The 22,792-nt window shown below is 40.5% G+C and overlaps 1 protein-coding gene across 6 annotated transcripts in view; it reads right to left on the bottom strand.

The window, feature by feature from the left end:
- The window catches only part of ELAVL4 (ELAV like RNA binding protein 4), an 80,914-nt gene that overhangs the window by 17,264 nt on the left and 40,858 nt on the right, over nt 1–22,792 (bottom strand). For all 6 annotated transcript variants that reach the window (XM_053985564.1, XM_053985565.1, XM_053985563.1 and 3 more), the window contains exon 3: nt 2,535–2,638. In XM_053985564.1, the coding sequence (XP_053841539.1) occupies nt 2,535–2,638 (104 nt within the window). The remainder of the gene's footprint in view (nt 1–2,534; nt 2,639–22,792) is intronic.

The raw sequence follows: 22,792 nt of genomic DNA, 5'->3' as shown, positions 1-22,792 counted from the left end.
TTTAATGCACCAATGGTGCATTTTTAGTAACTGTAAAGGGCATCTGTAGCTAAAGTAATTGGGTCTGATAATTAAATATAGTATTTCCAACAAGTTTAAATACTTCAGCCTTACAAAGAACGTCAGTGAGATGCTTTAAATCAGTATGTGGGGGCAATGGGCAAGGGAGAAGGTTCAGCAGTGCTGTGTACTGTTCCTCATCACCTTGAAACCCTTGGGAAAACAGATCTCTCCAGCAACACAAATGCCACTGGCAGCACTGAATACACCTGATTTATCCCCCAGCATGGACACTGGGAAAGCTCCATCCCCACTGCACAGTACTAGTGAAAGCAGACCTAATTGATCAGAATTTCCAGAAGTGCCACATAATTAAAAATATAAAAAAAACACAAGGGGGTAAAGGTAAGGTAATCACATGCAATTCTGCAATGAAAAATTGGGTTGGAAGCTGATTGAATGTCCCTGAGGCCAAAACTTTGGCTGTTGGGATAGAAGGCTCCCTTGGGTTGGTTTTAGGCAACTGCATAAACCCAACTTTGTTTTAAAAAACCCCAAACCCTATGCTTCCGCCCAGTCATAGAAGAACTTATGCAGCTCCTGTGCATGTAGATTAGATCAATCTCTTTGCTTATTATTAAATTTTAATAGCTTTCAAGAACCCTCCCAAAATGTCCTTTTATTCTATGCTAGTCTATGAGCTATTAATAAACATGAAAACCCCAAAACAAACAAATCACTGAATTTCTAAAATTTATACTGAATTAAAAAAAACATACCATGAGTAAGATTCTACATAGGAAGTTCCCAGATAACAGAAGTCTTACTACAGATGATAAAAAAGGCATAATGGTTTAATTTTGCAGGTGAGAAATGTATAATAATCATTGGTGTGGGTTCCAGTTTCTGGAGGCCTTTTACCACACAAGTTTCCTGTAACCTTGACATATTATAAATGTAATAGCATTACTCTGGTTCACAAAAAAGAAAAACAGAGGCAAAGCAACAGAGGTGCTTAGAGACAAGAAATGCAGTTCTTTCCTACAGCTGAATAACATTCAAAATATACATTTGCTGCATGAAAAACTGATCTAGATTCTTCAAGTTCTACTGAGTTTTTAAAAAGTATTTTCAAAATATTTTTTCCCCAATAATGTGCCTTTAAAAGCAATTTGGAGAGCAACTTTTCACTGTAAGTGGAAACTGCTGAGTCCAAGCCTGCATTTCCACCTGCAGCAGTTGATAAGATGGTAGATTTTGCTGCCTTGCCTTACATATTCCTGTAAGTGTTTCCATTAGCTCTCCAAAACCATGCTGTGAGCATTTTGATGTATGGCCCACATGCCTATCTGTGGGATGGAATCTGGATGGTCTGAGGGAGGTTTGGAAGCAGCCTTTTCTATGAAATCCATGCAGTTGCTCCACCACTTTCATAACCCCCAGCTCAGCACTTCTGCTCTTCACTGATCAAACATCAGGGGAAAAACTTGCTTAACACTATCCTTAGAAATACACCGGAATCCAAGAAATATTTTTGCTTCAGGGAATACCACTTTGTCTAAACCATAATCTTTAGCCAGACTGCCAAAACCTACAGTATTGGCCACATCACATTGTACTTTTTGTAAGATACATCACTGACATTGCTTCTACCAATATTCAGTACAGTAAAAATTCTATTTTTATATTAACACTTTTAGCTTTGAAATACAAATTAACTACAGAAGAAAAATTAAGAAAATGGTGCAAATCAAAAGCCAGCATTCCAAAAAAAAAAAAAAAAAATCAAAGCCATTTCAGATAATTTGAATCTGATCTGCTGTTTGCTCCTTTTCAATTTTTTGATTCACATCCCTTAAGCTGTATTATTTGTCAGAATTTGGGATGTGGAAATCTTCTGTAAGCTGTTCCAGAACAGCTTTATCAGCCATGCAGCAAAAACTGTGACAGTGTAGAAGCTTGCTTTTCTTGTGAGACCACTTAAGAAGGTCATTGAATAACTAATGGTCTATTACAAACAATGAAATAAAGAGACTTCGGTGGGAAGCCACCAGCTTTTAAAAGAATAAATCAAATTAAGGATGTGGAAATCGAGATTTTTTTTTTTGAGAATAACATATTCTAACTTTTGAGAAACATGCTTTTAACACCTGATAATGACAGGAGTGTCAATAAAGGTGAACTCTGTGACAAAGTATTTCCCATGAAAACATAAGGTAACATGTAACTTGTGACTACACCATCAGGTACTTCACCTGCTTATGGATAATGGTATCACTCTGACAGTTCTATTCTACATTTAAGCCTCACTGTCATGCTTTAAAGAGCTTCCTGTTACTTTCCCCTCTCTTTAACAATAGCAGCAATTTTGGAGAAGAGAGATTTCATCTTCTGCATGTCCGCTCATTGTTCCAAGGAGGAGCTCGTTAACCCCCTTACAATGGAGAATAAAATTGTGATGAAATTGCCAGAAACAGTTCCAACTACTTCCTCCTGTTCCTGAATTGAGCAAAAGGCATTTTATATTGTCTTACCTTTATGGTTTTGGTCTGGAGTCTGAGTCCATTTAAAGTGTTAATGGCTTTCTCTGCATCCTTTGGATCAATGTAGTTAACGAATCCATACCCTAAACTCTGCCCTGTTGAAACACAAAAAATAAAGAAAAAAAGACTCAGTATTTTTCAGCACAGGAAGGACTTCAAGGAGTGGAAGCACAATTTTCTTACACTGTTCATTTCATCCTTGCTTCCCCTTACAGTCCCTGTGCTGTTTTTCACCATTTCTTTATCTCCTTAATACAGGGGGAGCCATCATCACTTTAAACTGCTGCTCTGAAGATTCTTCTGTAAGGAGAAGCAGCAACCCCTCACCCTGCCTTCCCCAGGAGTTTACTGCAAAGCATGTATGAGGCTTGACAGCAACAGAACTGTGTAACAGTTTTGTGCTGAGCTCCTAATAAATATAACTGCCTGACCTGCCAGTAACAAGGCCACCTCTTAAAATGAAATAAACACACACATATAATTTTGCTGCTGTTTATAAACAAGTCTTGAAGTATTTAAACCGCAAAATAAGGAAACTGCATTTTTACACTAACCTTGAAGGAGCTGAGGAACAGAAAACCACCTTTACATCTCTTTTTACTGCTCAGTGAGCAGCCAGTAAATAGAAGGGGCAGCCCAAATTGCAGCCAGGCAAGGGACTGCGTTTGAGCTCCCCTCGGAGCATTTGAGATGACAGCAAACCCAAACAGTGCAACAACTGCTGCTGTGCACGGGATGGCAGGAGCCCACTGCAGCAGCCAAAAGCCTTTCAACAGCTTCTGCTTGCCCAGCCAGACCCGTGTGTGTGTCTGCAGCAGGAACAGAGCCGGTTAATAACTGGGGTAAGTGACACAGGGCTGGAGAGGCACTGCAGGGATCATGGACATGCACAGGGCTGTGGGGCTGCACAGGGCTGGCTCCACAGGGATCTTCTCCCAGCTCCCAAGCAGCAGCTTTGCAGCAGCAATTCTATTAATGCAACACCACAGACAGCCTCTTCCAGATCCCTTCCTTTGAGCATCCTACAGAACTTATTTTGCGTGTTTGGAAAACACAGGGTTTTTTTTTTTTTTTTTTTAAGGCACATGAACTCAAGCACACAGATAATCACATTTCAAGAATCAGTAAGCCCAAGCAGGCAAGTGAACCATCCTGTCAGGCTCCCTCTCATACACCCTTCTGTGTATCTGGAGCACAGCAAGCCACAAAACCACCTGTCCCTCGGCACTGATGTGCAGGGGGGGGATCAAAATGCTCCTGCTCACAGGCAGTGAGAAAGGAAACATGTGAAAATCCCTCCCAAGGAGAGGAACAGCATTTGTGGAGATTTCTAGCCACGGGAGCAGCAAGCAGCGACCCAGCTCCTGCTCACCAGGAGGAAGGGGAGGTTGGGAAGGCAGCTGCACACCAAGTGCCTTGATGTCCCCTGGAGGCACAGATCCTGCCTCCCAGCACAAAGCTTTGTTTCTTTGTCTCCTGGACTACAAAAAAGCATCTGTGTGTTTCTCAAAGTCAGACGCCACCAAAAATACAGCATTTGCTGTAACACAAATACAGGGAGTGCTTCTGTCTTACGAAATCAGATCAAAGCCCTAAAAGCTGCTAACTATGCAATGGAAGACTTTAAAAATCCATGGAAACACTGCCGTTCATGCCTGAAATGCCCACATGCAGGCGAAGGAGAAGAAATGGCTGTTTTAACATACAATACAGCCAGGGAGCAATTCCATCCCATCTATTTAACTTCAGAAAAAAGTATAAAAACATACTCTGTCTTCCTGGAGAGCTGAACTAATCTCAGCAAAAATATTCTTACCCAAGTTACATGACATTAACCAAAAATGACCTGAGGTCTGGCTGAGCACAAAGCCTGGAGCAAAAATAAAGATACTTTCCCTGCCATGCCTTCTTCTGCTTGCCTACCTGAGGTATTTTATACAGCCCCAATCCCTGTGCCTCTGAACACATCAAATCTTTGATACATTTAATCCTAAACAATCCTAGGGAGAGGAAAGCCATTCTCTAGGAAACAAACATCTTTTTAAGGGGGGGAAGGAGACACAAGGATCAAAGCTTGGATAACCTATGTTTGTATCCTTTCCCTGTTAATCATCTCTGCACTTGAGAGGTACACAGAGAGCAGGAGTAGCTGATGTGAGATTGGGATTTATGTCCAATGTCTGATCCTGGGCTTCCATGTCCAGCCACTACTATTCTAAGGCACATGGACTGACCAAACTCTACAACGTATACACTACTTTTCAACAATCTCCCATAGAGACATGCTCACTTCTGTAAGTGCTTACACAAGAGAGACCATGGACAGCAAACCCACTGCACTAGCAGTAGGAAAGGGAAATCAATGGCAATACAAGGAAATAATGATATCACAACTACACATCCTTATTTTCAAGTCCCTCAGCAACATTTAAGTTATTTGGATATCATAATCTCATTCTCACTACCAAGTGGCAATGGAAAACTATATTTTCTCCAAGGTGAAGGATAACAAATACCAATATGAATAAAGTTGGTCTTGTCTGCATGCAGAACTGTAAAACCTGGCTTAATGAAAACTATTACACTGTCATACCAGTCTTCTTTCAAATAACAGGTCTGAAGAAACATGACTTCTTGTTAGTGTATATACTCCTGGACATCAAGAAATAGATGATATTTGTAACAGGATTGCAGGCCTGTTACAGAAGCATTTGGTTATGAATTCATATTCCACTGATTGCTATACTAGCTGTACTCTACTCTCACAAAAAAGGGTGAATGCTCAGAATTTCGAGCACTGAATTTCTGTTAATTCAATGAATACCCCTTTTATCTTAAAAACTCTCAAACTCCACACCCTTCACAGCCCATTGAAAGCTCGGTGCAGTTGTTTCCATCAGCAAATTCCTTCTGCTGCATCCTGGCATAGACCTCACTGTACCAGTGAAGCTGAAGGGAAAAAAAATAACTCCCCATTAAGAGCTTTTCACTTCAGGGGTGTATTTTGTTTGGTTACTTTGCATTTTCAACCATCTCGCCCAAATATAATCATGTGTTTGAAAATTGACACAAATGCCCCAGTCTCAAAAAATTGAAAATAAAAACTCAGATTAGTTTTTTTGTCTGTGAAAAGCTTTATGATGACTGTGGAAAACATCGTAAAGTTTTACTGTGTTAAACATTTACAGTTAAGAAGCCAAAAAAATTTATACATGCAGCTAAAAACTTGAGTTTCAAATTCCTCTCAAGAGCAATGTACCTTATGTCAGACAAAACAGACTCCAGATACGAAAGAACTAAAAACTGTTACAGGTGAAGAAAGGAAAGGATTTGTTCCAGAATACAGTAAGCAGTATGAACTTCCCTGTTTTCTTCATCATGTGCTCTTCCTGCATGTACTCCAAAAGGGTAACACTTCTTTGGACACAATCTGGCAGCACAAAGCAAGCAGCTGGACCTCTCAGTGGGATCCCACACAGACACTGTAGTTCATTCCCATGCTACACTTCCCAGGAACAGCACCGTAAATAGTAAATATTTGCTGTGATTTGGAATCCAATAGTTCATCACATGCTGTGATTCAGTAGGTCAGGCAAGAGATATTTCTAGATGATCCTAAAACAACACCTTGTTATCTTGCTATTCCCACTGCTCTTTCCGAATGTTTTCTCTAGCAGCAGAAAATGTATAGTGGACCTCCCAGAATCTGGTAAGGAATAGGTCTAAAAATGAGCAGTGAGATTAGGGTTAGAAGCTATCAAGGATTTGACAGTCTTAAAAAAACCCCAAACAAAACAGGCAAAGCCAAGCCCAAGCTGGAAATATATATGATTCGCATTTGAGAAAGTTCCATTTCAGAGCTGAAAATTAAACTTAAAACAAGTAATGAGAAAGAAGATAGGGGAAAAAAAAAAAATCAATTCACCCTGTACCGTTTTTATCCATACATCCAAAAACCTGCAACTGTGAAAAAGGCAGTGTCAAAGACCTGCACCTTCCTTTACTTCCTCTGTAAGCCAGTCTGCATTGGCCAATTCCATATTTATATTAAGAGGTAAAGGGAATACACATAGAAAAACCCCAGTATGTTAGAACAGAAATGTCATAGAAAACCAATAAAAAAAGGGCATAAAACCCCTGTGGCTAGTAAAGGTTGAAATAACAGAATAATTTTTTTTTAGGTTACAGAAAAAAGATCCCTTAACACTCATCCTGACTCACCAGGAGATACTAATAGTAACAGTACAGAGACAAGAGGCATTATGTACACCTGAAGAAGTATGTGAAGATATACCCAGGTGAATGCTAAACAGGAGCTCCTGAAGTTATATATGTTTAAATGAAATTATCTGGATTACTTACAGAGAACAGACTCAAAAAAAAAAAAAAAAAAAGGGGCTAATGTCTCTCTTTTGTGATCAACAAATTCCAGGAGCCTGGAGGAAAAATGTTTGCACTGGAATTCAAAGATGGAGGACTGGACAGCCCAAATACTTACAGGTCCAGCAGTCTAATGCTGAGCAAGGCAAATTTACAGAATATTCAATACTGGACTTTAATAATAAAGAATTAGTGAGGGGTAATAAAATCAATGTCAATCAAATTAAGTCTATGGAAAATAGATTCTGTCAAACTGAATTGACAACCTTCTTGATGAGATTACAAGTTGACCTATAAATTTTAAGAATGTCATTAAATCAACATTTATATACTTGGTCTTCTCTAAAGGACTTGATTTGGTACTGTATTAATTGACTAAAACAAATTAACAGGGCACACATTAAATGGATAAAAAAAGCCAACAGATCTCTTACTGGGAATTGTGAACAGGAAGTCACGAGAAAGATGCTTTCCTAGAGGTCTATCTCAGGAAACAGATCTTGGCCCTAAATTGTTTATTTCCACCAGTAAGTGGAAAAAACCCAAACTCCTCGCTTGAGAAAACTGACTGCAGAAAGACAGGAGGAGGAAAGGATGAGTACAAAGAGGACAGAGGGAAAGCACAAAGCAATTTAAGTTCCTCAGTAAACCACAAATACACACATTTGCACAGCACAAAGATTATGTCCTGACAAACCAAGTTAACTGTGCCATGCTTTAGGCATGCTGAAAGACTGACACGGGCTACATCAAGCTTGCAACACTGACACAGGAGTTAAAACTATTCCTGCCATAAGAGTCACAGAATCAGAAATGGAAAGAAAAAATGCTGCTTCTGATCTGCCCATGCTTTGCTGAGGAAGAGCCTCGTCCTTGTGCATGTGCTCCAAGCAAGACATTGATGCCTTGGTGATGGGGCCATGAGAATTGACTACAGCACAAGAACTCCTTCAGCTGAGATAAGGGGGTCACTCTGCCTACCTGATCAAAAAAGTAGCAATAGTAATTTGAATGAAGCTGAACCTGAACACTACTACATTAACATTCACCTGAAGTACAATTTTTTTTTTCCTACTAATGTCTGCCCATGGAGTTATGTATCTCAAGTCCCACTGCTTGGCAAGTGAAACAAGACTAGAAACAATACAGCAAATGCTGTTTTCCTGTGGAAGCCATTTGCTCTGTGTTTTTGACACTGAAGGTAACATGAATTTAACTATCTACCAACAATTTTGTCAGTTCTGCCACTGGAAATTCTGAAGGCTTGTTTTTTTTTTTTCTGAAAGCTATGCCCTAGCTCAAGCAGAAATTAATCCAGGGAACATTTTGGCAGGATGTGTTAAGTGCTCTATAATCTCTTCTACTCTGAAGCTGTACAGATACGCTGCTCCTGCTGGTTCTATGAAGAACAATCATTGCCACAAGCAAAGCAGAAGCAAACTACTTTCTCCAAGTCTATTGCAGGAAACTATTCTAACAGCAACTTAGAGATGAGTACAACTTTTAATTGCCCACCTGTGACCAGGTAAGTTAAAAATGGTTAGAACCATCCTTTTTATTTGGAAATGAATTACTGTGGAATATAACACCACATTAAAGAACTACAGTCCCCACTACAAGCAGTCAGTCATGAGAACAAGCACAGAATGGGACAGCAGCGATCTGAACCGCCTCAAATTGTGGTTTTGTTGTCCCCTGCCCAAATGTAAAACCTAATTAAAGCTGCCCTCCTGACAGCTGTACCGCGAGCGCCGACACAATCCCTCCCTTCGGAAGTAGGGCACGTCTGACAGCTCATCGCGCATCAGCCAGGCAGGAGCCGTCAGACAGTAACAGCCTTCAGTCACTCTGCCTTTGGGACCAGAAGATAAATAATGCTCACCACGAATTCTCTGCATGTCCCCAGATCCATTTTTGCCTGTTCAAACCTCGGTGAAATTTAGGGAAGGAACTCGTTACGGGGTGAGCTTCTGTCGCAAAAGCTCAGTGCAACTTGCTGTCCACCTGTGGCTCTTCCAAGCAAACCTGCACGTACTCTTCCACTTTTCCCAGCGTTCCTCAAGATTGAGATGTTTGCAATAAATAGAACCTATGGATGGATGGCAGGGAGATTGCTGTCTGTCTTTTAAGCAAGAGTAACCAAAGAGAATTCTGACATTCAAGGCAGTCCCTGCTCCAGCAGGTAGGCCTATTTCAGAACATCACCCTGTGAGCCTTCAGAAGTCTTTTAAAACACACTCCTGGGATGAAAAGGAATGACTGCAACTCATATGAAAAGCTGTATGAAGTAGAGGATTTTGGAGAAGGCTACATAAATATCGTTGAGATGATATATTCATAATGTACAAAGAGGGTCAAGTGAAATGACTTGCATTTTTTTTCTTGCTGTTGTTTCCACAACAGTTACCAACAAATAGAGCTGTTCACCATAAAAAGGAGGTAAGCTATAGAGAGAAAATTCAGATCAAGGGAAAATGAAATCTGATCATGAGACCAGTTTAAAAACTGCTCCTTGTCTGACACTTGGATACCAGTAATGTCAGTCTCATTCATCCTCTACCTCTTCACCAAGGAGAATCACCTGCTGTCACCCCAGCAATGCACACTGCAGTCTCAGGAGAACCAAACCAGAAGGGAAGCATCTTCTGCACACAGTGCTCCTAGGACCAAACAATTAAGCTAAGGCTGTCACTGTCACAATTCACTGCAACCCATCTATGAAGGGTAACTTGTTCTGTGCTTAGTGCAGGTCTATCACAGCACCCATTTAGTCTATAGCTTATTTACAATAGAGACTCCTTATGTTTGTACAAACTAGGACTCATTTAATACATGTTGTCCATGAACAGCAAGAAGTCATTCTCCCCCTATTATAATATTATAATTCTCACTTTTGCAAGAATTTAGGGAAAAATACACAATCTTTCTCAAAGCAAAAAGCAGACAAGCATGAGTGATAAATCGCTTGTTTTTGCAGGAAGGTGTCTGGGTACAAGCTTTGTTCTGGAACCTTCCATCAGATTACTATACTTGGATTATCCTCAGTTTTTTTGAGAAGGTCCCACCCCTCTACATTAGGAAAGGTCAGATTTAAATGCAATCTAGAGCCCCAGATATGTTGTGATGCTATAGTGCACCTACAATTAAGAAGCCTGACTTATCCTCGGTTAAAAACAGCCACCAGCATTATCTGAGTTCAGTAGATCCTTCTTAAAATACTACTGGAGAGCAAAGCCATGTTGCCAACTAACAGTGAAACACACTTTTAACAGATGCCCTCCCAAGAAACATGCCTATAGTTTCACAAAAAATGAAAAAGTCAAGCTAAGCCCAAACCTCTGGGGAAAATCCTCTATGTTCCACAGCTAGAGCACCTACAAAAGCTACACAATGACACAAAGATCCTCAGATGGGACAAGATCCTTCAAGCAAACTCCCCTCCTAAGGCATCAGAACCCTGATACCCAAACAGCTATGGCACTCCCCATCAGGTATCTGCACAGAGAAAATTCCTATCACTGCCTTAATGCTAGAGAGACTCAGCTAAAAGCTCATTCATGCAGGAGAGGCCATTTTTGGGGAGCTCGAGGGGAGACATGAGTTGCACAATGAGGTCCCACGGGAGCCCTGTGCACACAGGATTTAATAAACTCCAGCCCAAGTGGAAGGGGCTCCTCTGCACTAGGCCTTCCCCAACAGAGACGCTGCTACATGATTAAAAAATCCCCCAAAGGAAGCCCTTCCAAACAGTGTGCTACATCCCACGTAAAACTCTCCCTCGGGGAGAGGATGAGAGGGAAAATGAACCAGACATACACCACTCACTCAATTTTAATATCTGAATGGGAAGTGCCAGATACCATGACAACAAGCCTAGAAAAATAAAAGGGGAATAGAAAGAGCATTGCCCAAAATGTGAAACAAATCCTATAAATGCAGCTAAAGCAAATTATTAGTGCTGGTGAGGTAACTGCAAGCCCTAGACCTTCACGTGTCACTGGAAGGGAGCCACAAGGACCTGGACACAGTGACCTCAAAATCAAAGCAAGACTCCCCAAACCCATCTGCAAGCTCCCCACAACAGAAAGAAATATCACTGATCCATCACCTTGAGTTAGAAAGCTTAACTTTGCCAAGCAGTGCCAGAGGAGATTACACAAGTTTTGTCCTCTTCTGTAGTTCTGACATCTCTTAATGCAAGATGGTGTAATTTAATGTCTTGATTTTCAGAGATGCTGAGGCAGTAGCAGTTCTTGTCTAAATTAAATACCAATTGACAGCAACTGCCATTTTGCAAAATTAGATACAGTAATTATTTTCACTTTCGAATGGCCCCATATATCCAACTCCCAACACAGAACAAGATGGAGCACCCTTTGACAGCCTGCTGCTGCACAGCACCACCAGATCCTTCCAAAAATCCTACCCCTGCAGAAACTTCAAGAGGGCTTCCAAAACCATGCAACGACTCCATTTTTTACGTGACCACACCAGCAAGGTAAGACACACCTGCTCTTGAAAATTGTGCCTTACATTCTCCTAAAGGCTTCCAGCATTTCAGATGTTCTACATCTCACCTGAAATAAGGCTTTGCTCTTACCAGCAGACTACAGAGTCCAACCAAGTCAGCTGTGCCACTGCTGTGCTTGAGGACATGGACTAATCTGCCTGCAAAGTTTAAGTGGCAGTTTGAGACAGATGCTGCTGACTTGGCTGGAGTCTTCTGTGGTTCCCATTACCATAGCATGGAAGCATTTTACCTCTGAAACACACCTTTCTTCACAACACCACTGAGGAAAGCACTTTTATTCCTGTTACGGAGAAGAAAAACTGAAAGGCACCACAATTTCCAAGGTGAACTTGGACAGAGTAACACAGCCACTAAAACAGGGAGCTAAAACTGCAGCTCCCCCCCTCTAAGACTGGAACCTTATCATTGGCCCATTGAGAGCTGTGCTGGGCTAGAGATATCTTGTAAACAACACACACATTTCATGTTCTGTAGAATATATTATCCTCCTTTTGCTTTTTTGTTTGCTTGCTTTTATCAAGTTTCTTTAAATGCAAAACTGGATTTTCAGCATGGGTGTGTTCGTACTACTGCAAGCAACTGATTAAATAGGTTTTGAAAAGCTACTGCTCCTGACATACACAAGACAAGTGAGTTCCATTTCTGAACAAATATTTGGATTTCGCTCCCCTCAGTTGACATCTCTTGCTTCCCCTTCTTTTCATCTTCTCCTCCCCCTTCCTTCAAGGAGAACACAGCCTCTGAATTAGCAGCTGTTCTGAGAAGAGCAAGGCTGCACTCCTCCCTGCTTTGTCCCAGAACAGAACAGGGACTGTACTATAAAAATCCAGCATTCTGGGGACAGGCATGAATGGACAAGAAACAGCCATGACTTGTCTATCCTGAACTGTAAATTCAATGCTGAAGAGACGACTTAAACACAAGAATACAGACATTAGAAACAAACAGGCTAAGTGAAAACAAGATTCAGTGAGAAAAAGTGAAAACAAATAGAACCAGAAAAAAAAAACCCTGGAAGATGCAGCAGCACATAAAAATGGTTATCAGCAGTGTGGAAAAAAAAATCTGCAAAAGGAATTAAAGAAGTCACTGCATTATACTAAGCATGCACTGCACTGTGGGCAGCAGTTCTCATCCTAAATAGGGGATGTCACACCAGGGAGAAAGGACACAGCATCACTGGACAAGCAGTACAGGAAGAATGGTAAAGACCACACAACTCCAACAAGGAACGTATGTACCAGAGAAAAGAAAGGCAAACTGAAGGCAAATTTCTGCAGTTGTGACGTTTTAAAAATAAGACCTAAGGCTCCAGAATGACTTAAGCTACAAGCTTAGTGGTGTTCAGTGTTAAAACACTAAAATATGGTATCCTCTGATGAAATTTGACCAAAGTGAGATACAAAAGCCTATCGATATTTCAAATGTGTAGAGACTATGACTGGAGATGAAATATTAGAAGTGTGCTGCTTTTAATATTGTTACTCAAAAAAAGATGAAATTACAAGAGGGTAGAAAGAATCATTCATTGTCTGGAGCCAAAGAGAAAAGGCACTCCAAGAGCACGAGCCAGCAGGTCACAGAAGAGGCACACGCTTCATTACAGCAGATGTATCTTCCCTCCTGCATATCATCCCAAATGCTGGCACTTCTGAAATTTAGATGAAAGTAGAATGCAACTAAAAATTTAATACTGAACAATGGCCCAGAAGCCAAAGGCACACCAAAAGAAACAGTGATTATTCACTGGTCCAGCTCCAACCAAAGGCACAGTAAGTTCAGAGTACAGTGACCCCATACCATACCACATACAGAGTTTTGGTGCAAATCTGCCAAACTTGTACATTTTGGTGCAAAAGGTACCAAACTTGTATGAAAAAGGGCAATGGCAGACACCCAGAGTCAAAGCTTATGAGAAGCTCCACTAGAAAGTGATGGCAGTGAGTGGTAGAAGGCAAAAGGACAGAACCAGGACAGAGCCTGCACACAGCAGACCAAGGCTCCTACTTTCACGTAGAAATGGTGGCAGTAATACTTCCAGTCTAAAGGAAATGGCAGAGGAACATAAAACTGGAGAAAAACAAGAGTATGTTTTGCAAAACAAGCATATTAAGTAGGACATAATATTATACTGCAGCATCAATATCTGAAACCTGTTTGACTGCAAACTCAAAAAGTCCTGGTAATTTTGTCATTAAATGATTTAATTCAGCAACATTTAAGGTTTTGTACCTCAGCCTCTGTCAGACAGCAAAAAAACAAAAGCCACAACAATACTAACAAATTTCACAGTAATTCAGAACAATGACTCTCAATACCTGTTCTGTCTCATCAACAGCCTACTAATTAAACTCTGAGCTCTACTAACCAATTTTTCCAATGCATGGAGGAAAGTAATTTATTACAGTCTGAAATACAGAATTTAATATTAACAACACAACTCGTGACTGCAGCATTTTTAATCTGATCAGCAGAAACATAAATAAAAGCTGCAACCTGACAGCTAAGAAGGTTAATCTGTAATAGTTAGATTTACGTAGATGACTTTACACAGCATCTGGAAAGATGCTGAGAAAGGTAAAGCTACTTCATCATATTCCAAAACATGCTACCTATAAAAATTTTGCTATGTACTGATATACAGACTGCAGGGAGCCTCACCATAAATTTGTTTCAGCTTTAAGACAGAACTTGCAGGAATTTTAACGCAAGAGCAGGAATTTGAGTTTCAAATTTTTGTAACATTCCTTTTAGGTACCTGCAGGTATCAAAAGTAATGAAAACTACTTCAAGGAGAAAATATTACGACTTTGTGTGCACACACTACTTACTTCTATCACTTAAACTTGGTAATTTTTTTGAGAAGAATATTAGCATGAATACGCTGTTCAGTAAATTTTCTGCAGCATAAAAATTCTGTTCTTTTCAAGATGGCAGATTTCTGCCATTGTTGGCTGATCACCACTAAAAACAGTGCAATTTCTGTAATACACAAGTCTTAAAGGCTTTTCACAGTATTAAACAAGGAGATGGCAAATAAACTTGTTCCTTTTGTTTCCAGTTTGGCAAAATACCTAACCTGGAGCAAGTGAGTACCACAATACTACCAACAACCAAAAGGAAGGTACCAGAGCAGCTATTCCAACCCAGCAGAAAGCATAAGGGAAAAATATGTTACCAGTCAAGCTCCCAAGCTGTTCATGTTTGGGGCTGGGTATTTGTGGTTTTTTTTTTTTTTTTTGGTTAACACAAAGTGGCTTCCAGAGCAGGAAAATGTTTAAAGAAACAGAACTGGGCAAAGATATGCACTGGTAAATAGAAATGACACAGATACAGCAAGTAGGAGAACAGAGGAGTCTAAAAAAGGAACTGCTGGAGAATACTTGTTGTTACATGTCCTATCTTCCCATGCCCTACCTACCATCCTCAGCCAGGAAAGTCAATACACCCCCTCCATCCAGCCAACAGCTTCCCAGGGAAGGAGGAGGCAGCCTCATTTTTTGGGTCCTAGGATTCTGCAGCAAGAGGAAGGAAGCCTGTTGATACCCAACTTAAGGTGCTTCCCAATGTGTGTGAGCACAATTATCTGAATAGGGCAGCAGTGAGATTAGAGCTTGTACTGCAGGAACAGCAGCCCCTCTAGTACAGCAACAATTAATCACACTGGCAATGCTGCCATTTGTTTGCTTGCAGGTGAGTATGACGCAGCTTTTTGTCCATCTGCTTTTGCAACACCCCTTGAAAACCATCTAACTGGAAAAAAAAAGGCTGTTTAGGCTCTTGTGAATAAAAGTAATAAGCGTTCAGTCTTTTCCCCCCTCATGCTGATATATTCCACTGATTAAACAGATGCTGAGAGCCATAAGAACAGCAGTCCTGTGTCAGAGCAGAGGTCTGCCTGGTCCAATATCCTGCCCCCAGCAGCACCTGCAAGTCAGTTACTTGCACTGAAATTCCTAGCAGGGACAAGCAGCAACATCTGCAAAGTCAGTGATGGATCCTGCTCAGAAATCCAACAACATGCAGCAGTGAGTCAGACAAAGCAGTGCCAGTGAGCAAAGCCAAATAAATGAACTGGCCATGATGCTTTCTTTCTCTCTTCTCTTTTCATAGAACGAGAATTTCACAGGAGAGTGGAGAGTGACCACAAGATTGCAGCATCACAGAAATGGGAAACATGAGCAAAACCTTTCTTAACAGATGTGGAGAGATTCGGAAGAGCCCAAACAAAACTCAGGCTGTATCACAAATGGTTTGAAAAGTCAGAGGCTGCAGTACCCTGTCAGTGACTATTCCAGGAATGAAGCACAGGACATGAAGAGAATGCTGATGAAATCCAGAGATTTGCTGGCAAAGACTGTGCATCAATACTTCCAATAGCCCAGATTCCCGAGATGGTTATCTGTGCTGACTCTAAGCACAGGACTGCCAACGAGCTGCACACAAAGGCTGCTGGACTCCCAGTTCAGGCAGCAAGAGAAACCGTGCTTTAAGCAGGAGAAAAGAGGTGGTGAGCAGTGTTAAGGGTGTAGAAAACACCCTCTCCATATATCCTTGCGTGTAACAGCAAAATTAGAAGTTAAGAAGTTTTAACTGTAAGTCAATTTAAAATGATTACCTAAGTTTCCAAGCAGTGAGACTGAACTTTTGAAGTTTTCTGAAAGTAAAGGAGAAAAAAAATTATTTAAGGCCAGGCACGACCTCCATGCAGTAAATATCCCAAAAGTAACTTTGCTCTTGACAAATTGCATCTCACTTGACAAACAGAGGTTGGCTTGATCATTTAAATGGATCTTTCCTCAAGTCACAGAATAACTCCAAAAGCAAAAATCTGAAGGACATACTCTGAGGGGATGGAAACTGAATGATGACTTTGATCAGTTTAGGGACTGCACATGAATTGAGGCAGCAGAAAACAGAGGAGAGGCAGGAGTGCTGAGGACATTCACACTCCTAGGAGCAGCGGATCCCAAAACTGGTCCGAAGGTCTCGCGTGGACTACTCCCAGAAGCCAAGGTGAAGATCACCTTGGCAGAACTCTTTTGGCTGAAGAGAAAGCAAACAACTTGCTAGGGGGAAGTCAACTGATGATGGATCACCTCTGTAAGACAGAAGGGACAAGGACTCCCTGGCTCACTGATTCAGAGAATCAGCTACCGCAGACAGGTCAAGTAACCCCGGTCACGAGTTTACTGAACACCATCTGAAAGTCAAGAAGAAACTCCAAATTGGCAGTGTTGGTGAAAATTAGCCTTCTGAAAAGGGAGAGCAGGAAGCAGATGACTTTCCAAAGCATTTGGACTGGTTTCACACAGGTCACTTCTGTTCCTAGACAAGTTGTACAGCAAAAGCTCAGGGGAACCAGGCAGAGGTGACAGCCACAGAACTGCTCATAGGTGTGGCTGAAGGGCAGAGCTCCTTGAGCAGCAGGGAATGGAGAAATGCTGGGAAAGTCAGCCTTGGAGCCCTGACAAGTACCTGGATATGCTGTCTGCTGCTGCCCCACAGGACCCTGCCTCAGCTGGGAGTGCGTGCCTTGCTAGTGGCTGACAGTCTCCCAGAGCTTTCCAGGCACTCACATTCCTTTCCTCCCCTTTCTCCTTGGGCTAAAAGGAAAGGAAAGGTAAAGTTACGGAGAGAAGCAGCTGTGCACAAGTGCTGAAGCACAGGGTCTGGGCTTCTTGAGGAGAGAGCAGAATGATCCAAAAAGGAGAGAGAACACTAGAAGTGAAGGGCGGAGTGCCACCAACAGAGGGTTGCACCAGAGCCATTTCACTGGCTGTTCCCTGGCAGACAGCTATCTTCAACGCAGGTAAAAGGCTCAGAGTAGAAGGTCAGCAGACACACCAGAAAGCCTCATAGGTAACCCTGTATCCAGAGGTCATGAGCTCAGAAGTGTAGGCGTGCTTGCGCTGTTGAGGAAAATTGCCCTGGTAGTCCTTCCACACTGGGCTTGATGGGAAGGTGATGGTATTTACTCAAACCAAGCAGCAAAAACTGAAGAATATGCATTAGAGGCATTTAATACACTTCAGAAGCAGCTCAGAATTGAAACCAGTGAAGTTAATTAGAAAGCTCTTTTGCAGCACAAGGGCCGTGCCTGCTTGCTTTCTGCCTATTTGCCCCAACACTCATTTCAATTGCTTCTTTCCAATAATCAAGAAATCAAAATTCTTTTGTTCGCCGGCACAGAGTCTGCACCAGGCGACTGCAGAGAAGAGATAAAGAAAATGATGGATGCTAATTTGACCATTTTCCTCAGCATTCAGCATAGACATCAAACCACACCAAAAACATTTTAGAGATCCAGCACTGAGACACTCGCTACCATTTCTGCATCTCCTCCCCCACAGTGCTAAGTTCAGATACTTAATGCAAATGTTCACTAAAATAATCAATATTTGGGGATTGTCTCGATTCTGCAGCCCTTAAAATAGGATATGCAACATGGAAATTACGTTTATCTCTGCTCCAGAACAGAATATACTTCAGGAAATAAGCTATAAAAATAACTAGGCTATGAAATTAAGATCAATTTATCAAAGGTCTTTAATAACATTCAGAGCCATATATTTAGTCCTTTAAAAATAATTCTAGATTTCAAATTTATAAGACTCTGAAACATGTCTGGTTGTTCATATCTTTTAATATTTCATTCTCTTCATAAAATGAAAAAATAAAGCATAGTCTGTATTCCATCTGATGAGCAGAAAGAATTTTTTCTTTTCAGTTCCAAACTACATTATCTTAGACGTCTGCTTCTCTGTGCACTTGAATTTCAGCTGCTCTGACCCCTCTTTCCTCACTGCATTTGTCTATGCAATTCAACACAAAGAAGTAACTTCCATACCAATCTCCTTTACCTAACAAATACAGTGAGGCCGATGTACAGTCACTTCCTGAAAAACCTAAGGCAATTCACTTAATTTGGTATTATTTTTTCAGACAAAAGAACCCTAGCTGAGTACTTCGCTGTATAAATATTTTTCCTATTTCAGCAAATACCAAGTCTTTTGCTTTCAAGGAAGTCAAATGCAAGAACTCCACTGCTTCTTACCGAGATTCCCTATACAGTCAATTTGAGGGGCACTACTAAATATGGCCTTTAAATGCAATCAAGCCAAATGCCAGAAATATATATTCAATCTATGGTGAACACCACTGCATGAAAGCTTTTCTTTCTCCTGTTCTGAAGGACTCTATTAATTCTCCTCTTCTATCAGAGCAATAGAATTGCTGCTAACACTCAGTCCAGGGCAACAAGATCTGTGCCAAATAAACGATCAGAGATCGGTTGACTAGTTACCACTGCTTTACAGAGAATTACTAAAAAACCCCTTCCAAGTCAGCAAGGGAATAAACTACCTCTACAAGGTATTTTTCTCTTAAACCCTGTTATTAGGTGGGCTTATGCTATGAGGCATGAGTGTTTACATACTTTCTAAAGAGTTTATAAGTCTTATCTAACATAATCCTTGCATTCTATAATCCTATCTGTTTAATGTATTTTACGTGGGGAAAACCGCCAGAACCGGTAGTATCTCAAAATGGAAGGCACTTCCAAGGCACAATCAGTGAATTGGACATCAAATGCAGAAGTAGTTTATGTTTAGGTTAAACTTTCAGTCATCTCAGATCAGGTACCCTAATGCTGGGTTTCACTGTAAGCTATATTTATCTGCATATGGATCTTTTTCTTTCCACAGGACACTTCTGGCACACCACTTTACAAAATTCTTACAGAAAAGATGGATGAAACACTGCCAGCCTTTGTATGTGAATTTTTCAGTGAATACAGGTTCAATCTGCAGCTTCTAAGCATAAATAGCTGTGAACTATTTCCCTTAAATAAAAATAAATCTTTTCTGCCCTTGACAAAGCAGCCCAATTTTACTAATATGTCTGCAATTTCCAGCTTAAGCGTTTCACCTGCAGCCTTAACCATGCAATAGTTACCTATTGTCATGAACTGCCTTACCAAAGGCTGTTCCCTATAACTAAATTTAGCCATTAGTCCCATTTTTGCTTTGTGCCTTTACATTATGATGAGATTCCAGAGTCCTCCTTTGACTCCAACCCAGATGGACCCACTGGGACCTCCTAGTTATCTACTCTATCATGCCTCAAAACCTCCAATTAAAATACATAAAACTTGCCTGCTGCCAACACTGGGCCAATAGTAGGTGATGTCTGCTTACCAGGGAAACCTTCAGCAGTGTTTTCCTTCTACTGCACATCTGCCATTAGACCCCAGAAATCCCCTCCTGGAGGCATTCCTGCCTGCATTCTCTCCTGCCTCCCTGGGCATCACCAGTGTGCAATTAATAGCTTCTGCTCCTGAGGATACAGACCTTCTCCATTCCTTGCTTTTCAAATGCAGATGCTGAAATTAAGGCTGCTTAATTAAGCTCCAAATTTCAGCAAACTGCAAACATGCAGCTCTGAACAGTGTGTTCTAGATAGAAACACACTAGTTCCCCATCACTTGGTTAAATAAAATCTGGGTCTTTGCTTTTTACAGCGGCAGCTTTTCAGTAGGGGTTTCTCATTTTACAGGAAATTTGGAAAAAATATTTTTTCCTAGAGGGCACATGATACCAACTTAGTGTGGACAAACTTCTGGACTGAAGGAGCAGAACAGCCTTCCCAGGCCAACAATTTATTGGTTTCCACAGAGGAATGCACATTGCACACTTCTCAAGTGAAAAATACCCTCCTGCATTCTCTTAATGCTGCATGATTTCTGATACTGCCATTTTGGCAGGTTTTGGTTCTTGGATCCTTATCCCTGAACATCCAAGGAGTAAGGAGTGGACAATCCACACTTTCCAAAGAAGACTACAGGTAAAGCAGTCAGTATTTCCTTCTCTCCTTTCTACTCATCGATATTTAAACTTAAATATTTATACTTAAAATGTCATGATTATTTCTGAACTGCAGTTTTAATCTAAACCTGCATCGGTACTATTATAAATACCTGAAACTAAAGTGAAAGGCTTCGGTCTTGGTACATAATCTTAAAGGAATTGCAAATTCAAAAAGGAACAATTAAAAAAACCCAAAACCAGAGTTACATTCTGGGCAGAGAAACAACAAAGTTCCTGATTATACATGCAAAGAACATCAAGTTGTACCACACAGTAGAATTATGCAAACCCTGCCATAACTTAAGGGATGCACAGAAATCTGGTATCAATAAATATTCTGCTTTACAGTGTTCCTGGATCATCTGAAGATGCGAAAGATTTGCAAGCCAAAGATTTTTGGATACCAGTCATCTGAAGATTCAAAGATGTAAGTGTCTAGTTAAGTTACAAAGAAACAAACAAAAAAAAAAATAGCTACCAAATGAATTAAAAAATTAGTAACAAACATCCCCTTCTCCCACACACAAACTATGTCAACAAGGACAACTCAGAGGGCCAGCAGCACTTACAGTGTCTGACGGATGCTACACTGACTGGATCTTTTGTTTGCAAACACAGGACAAAACAAGTTCAGCATTTCTTCTCTGAAAAGTCTCATGAATTCAAGCCCTCTCTCCTCAAACGATGAAGATATTTGCCACTGGTTTTCTTCAGTCAAAATAAGAAATAAACAGCATCTAAAACACTCTCTAGCTTAGCATTTCTGGTTCGTGCTGAGCCTCACTCACATCCATCTGAAGCCATAGGTTTCCTCCCTGAAGTCACCTCCTCTCATCTAATGCTGCTCTAAAATGTTATGCCACTTAGCTGGTTTTTTTTTAACCCAAGTTCCTTCTCATTTTTTTGAGCACAGCTGATTAAACCTGAACAACTGGGTTGTTGGACGAAATATGCTGTAGCTATGAAATGGTACAGCAGGGACCAGTTTCACTGTTAATTTAAAATGCTAGAATTAATTAGGTAGTGTAAATGAAGAATTTAATAAGCACACTTTACAACCACAAGTTCTGCTTTTATTAAACACCCCTGCCAAATGAAGGCAACTATCTTCAGTCTGTTTTTCCTTGTCTCATTCCCTTAAAATCTCTGCAGTGAAAAAAACCCAAACCATCTTTCCTATTGCATCCCCTCCCCCATAATTAAAATGTATGCCCGACTTCCATCTCCTCTCTCAAGTCATTATCTTTAAAAAATGCTACTGTATATCCTGCCTGTTCTGAGAAGCTACCAAACAAAACCCAAGTTTACGATTTTGGTTTTGAATACCAAATTAAAGGCTGTCTTAGAAGCTGTCATTCCTATTCAACTCAGTGCGGTGTACTACCAAATTAGCATAGTTTTTTAGTAAAGGAATATGCTTGTTTTAACATGTGCCTTTCCAAAGCGAGGGGGCAACTTCATAAACCAATTTTATTAAAAACTCCTACTACTGTTCTAAGACTGCAAAAAGACTTGGAGCAGATGAGTGTTCCTGTCACTGTTTAACCAAATTTAAAATTAATGAAAGAGTTCAGGTCATGAATTTTATTGGAGAGATCCAGTATGTTTAAAAAGGCTTTCTATACCTTTTAACTCCTTGAAAAAAACATTTCAGAAGACTCAACACTATTCCAAAAAAAAAAAAACCAAACCAAAAAAAAAAACCACACCCAACTTTGCAGCTCCTTGACAAGGGAAATAGAGTCTTTTACATGAGCCAATTCAATGCTACCTAGCTTCAGAAATATATTTGAGATTTTCTACTATGGTTTTGCCAGGATACCTATTTAATCATGATTTGGTTTATGACCTTTTCTATTTTTCTTGAAGCAAGCTCTCTCTACAGCTTTTTATTCTGACTTTTTTTGATTTGCCTGGTAATTCAGCCCAGCAAGAAGGAAGCAAACTTACAATATATGAAGACAAACCAGACTTTTAACAGAAAGAACAGCACATTCATTTAAAGGCATAACAAAACAGAGCATGCTTAGCTTAGATTTGTTAAAGCCATAAAATTTTCAACAGAAACAATGAAAAATCCAAAAGCAGGCAAAATCTAAACTGTTTCACATCTTCACTGCTTCAGCAATAGCTTAAGAATTCACTGGGTTTGTTTGCAATACAGCTTTCACTGTCAGAAAAAACATTTCTATTGGTTTTTAATAAGGAAAAAGCAAAGAACCCCTGAAAAGCCAATCATTCCTCTTGCAGCCTACTGGCATACCTTCACCCCTCCCAAAAAACCAGTCCAGGGACCTAATGAAGAACATGCTTACATGATGATCCAGAAAGATGAGCTGGGTATGACCTCAGTGCATTTCCATTTTGTTACTCTCCATGTTCTAAGAACCTCAAAAACATGAACTGCTTCTGGCAGAGGACTGTATTTGATTTACTAACTCTGAATTCAATGTGAGGAATGAATATGCATC

Source organism: Vidua macroura, chromosome 9 (assembly GCF_024509145.1).
Source record: "Vidua macroura isolate BioBank_ID:100142 chromosome 9, ASM2450914v1, whole genome shotgun sequence".
Lineage (NCBI taxonomy): Eukaryota > Metazoa > Chordata > Aves > Passeriformes > Viduidae > Vidua > Vidua macroura.
Note: the sequence above shows the minus strand (reverse complement) of the source record. Positions and strands in the feature narration are given on the sequence as shown.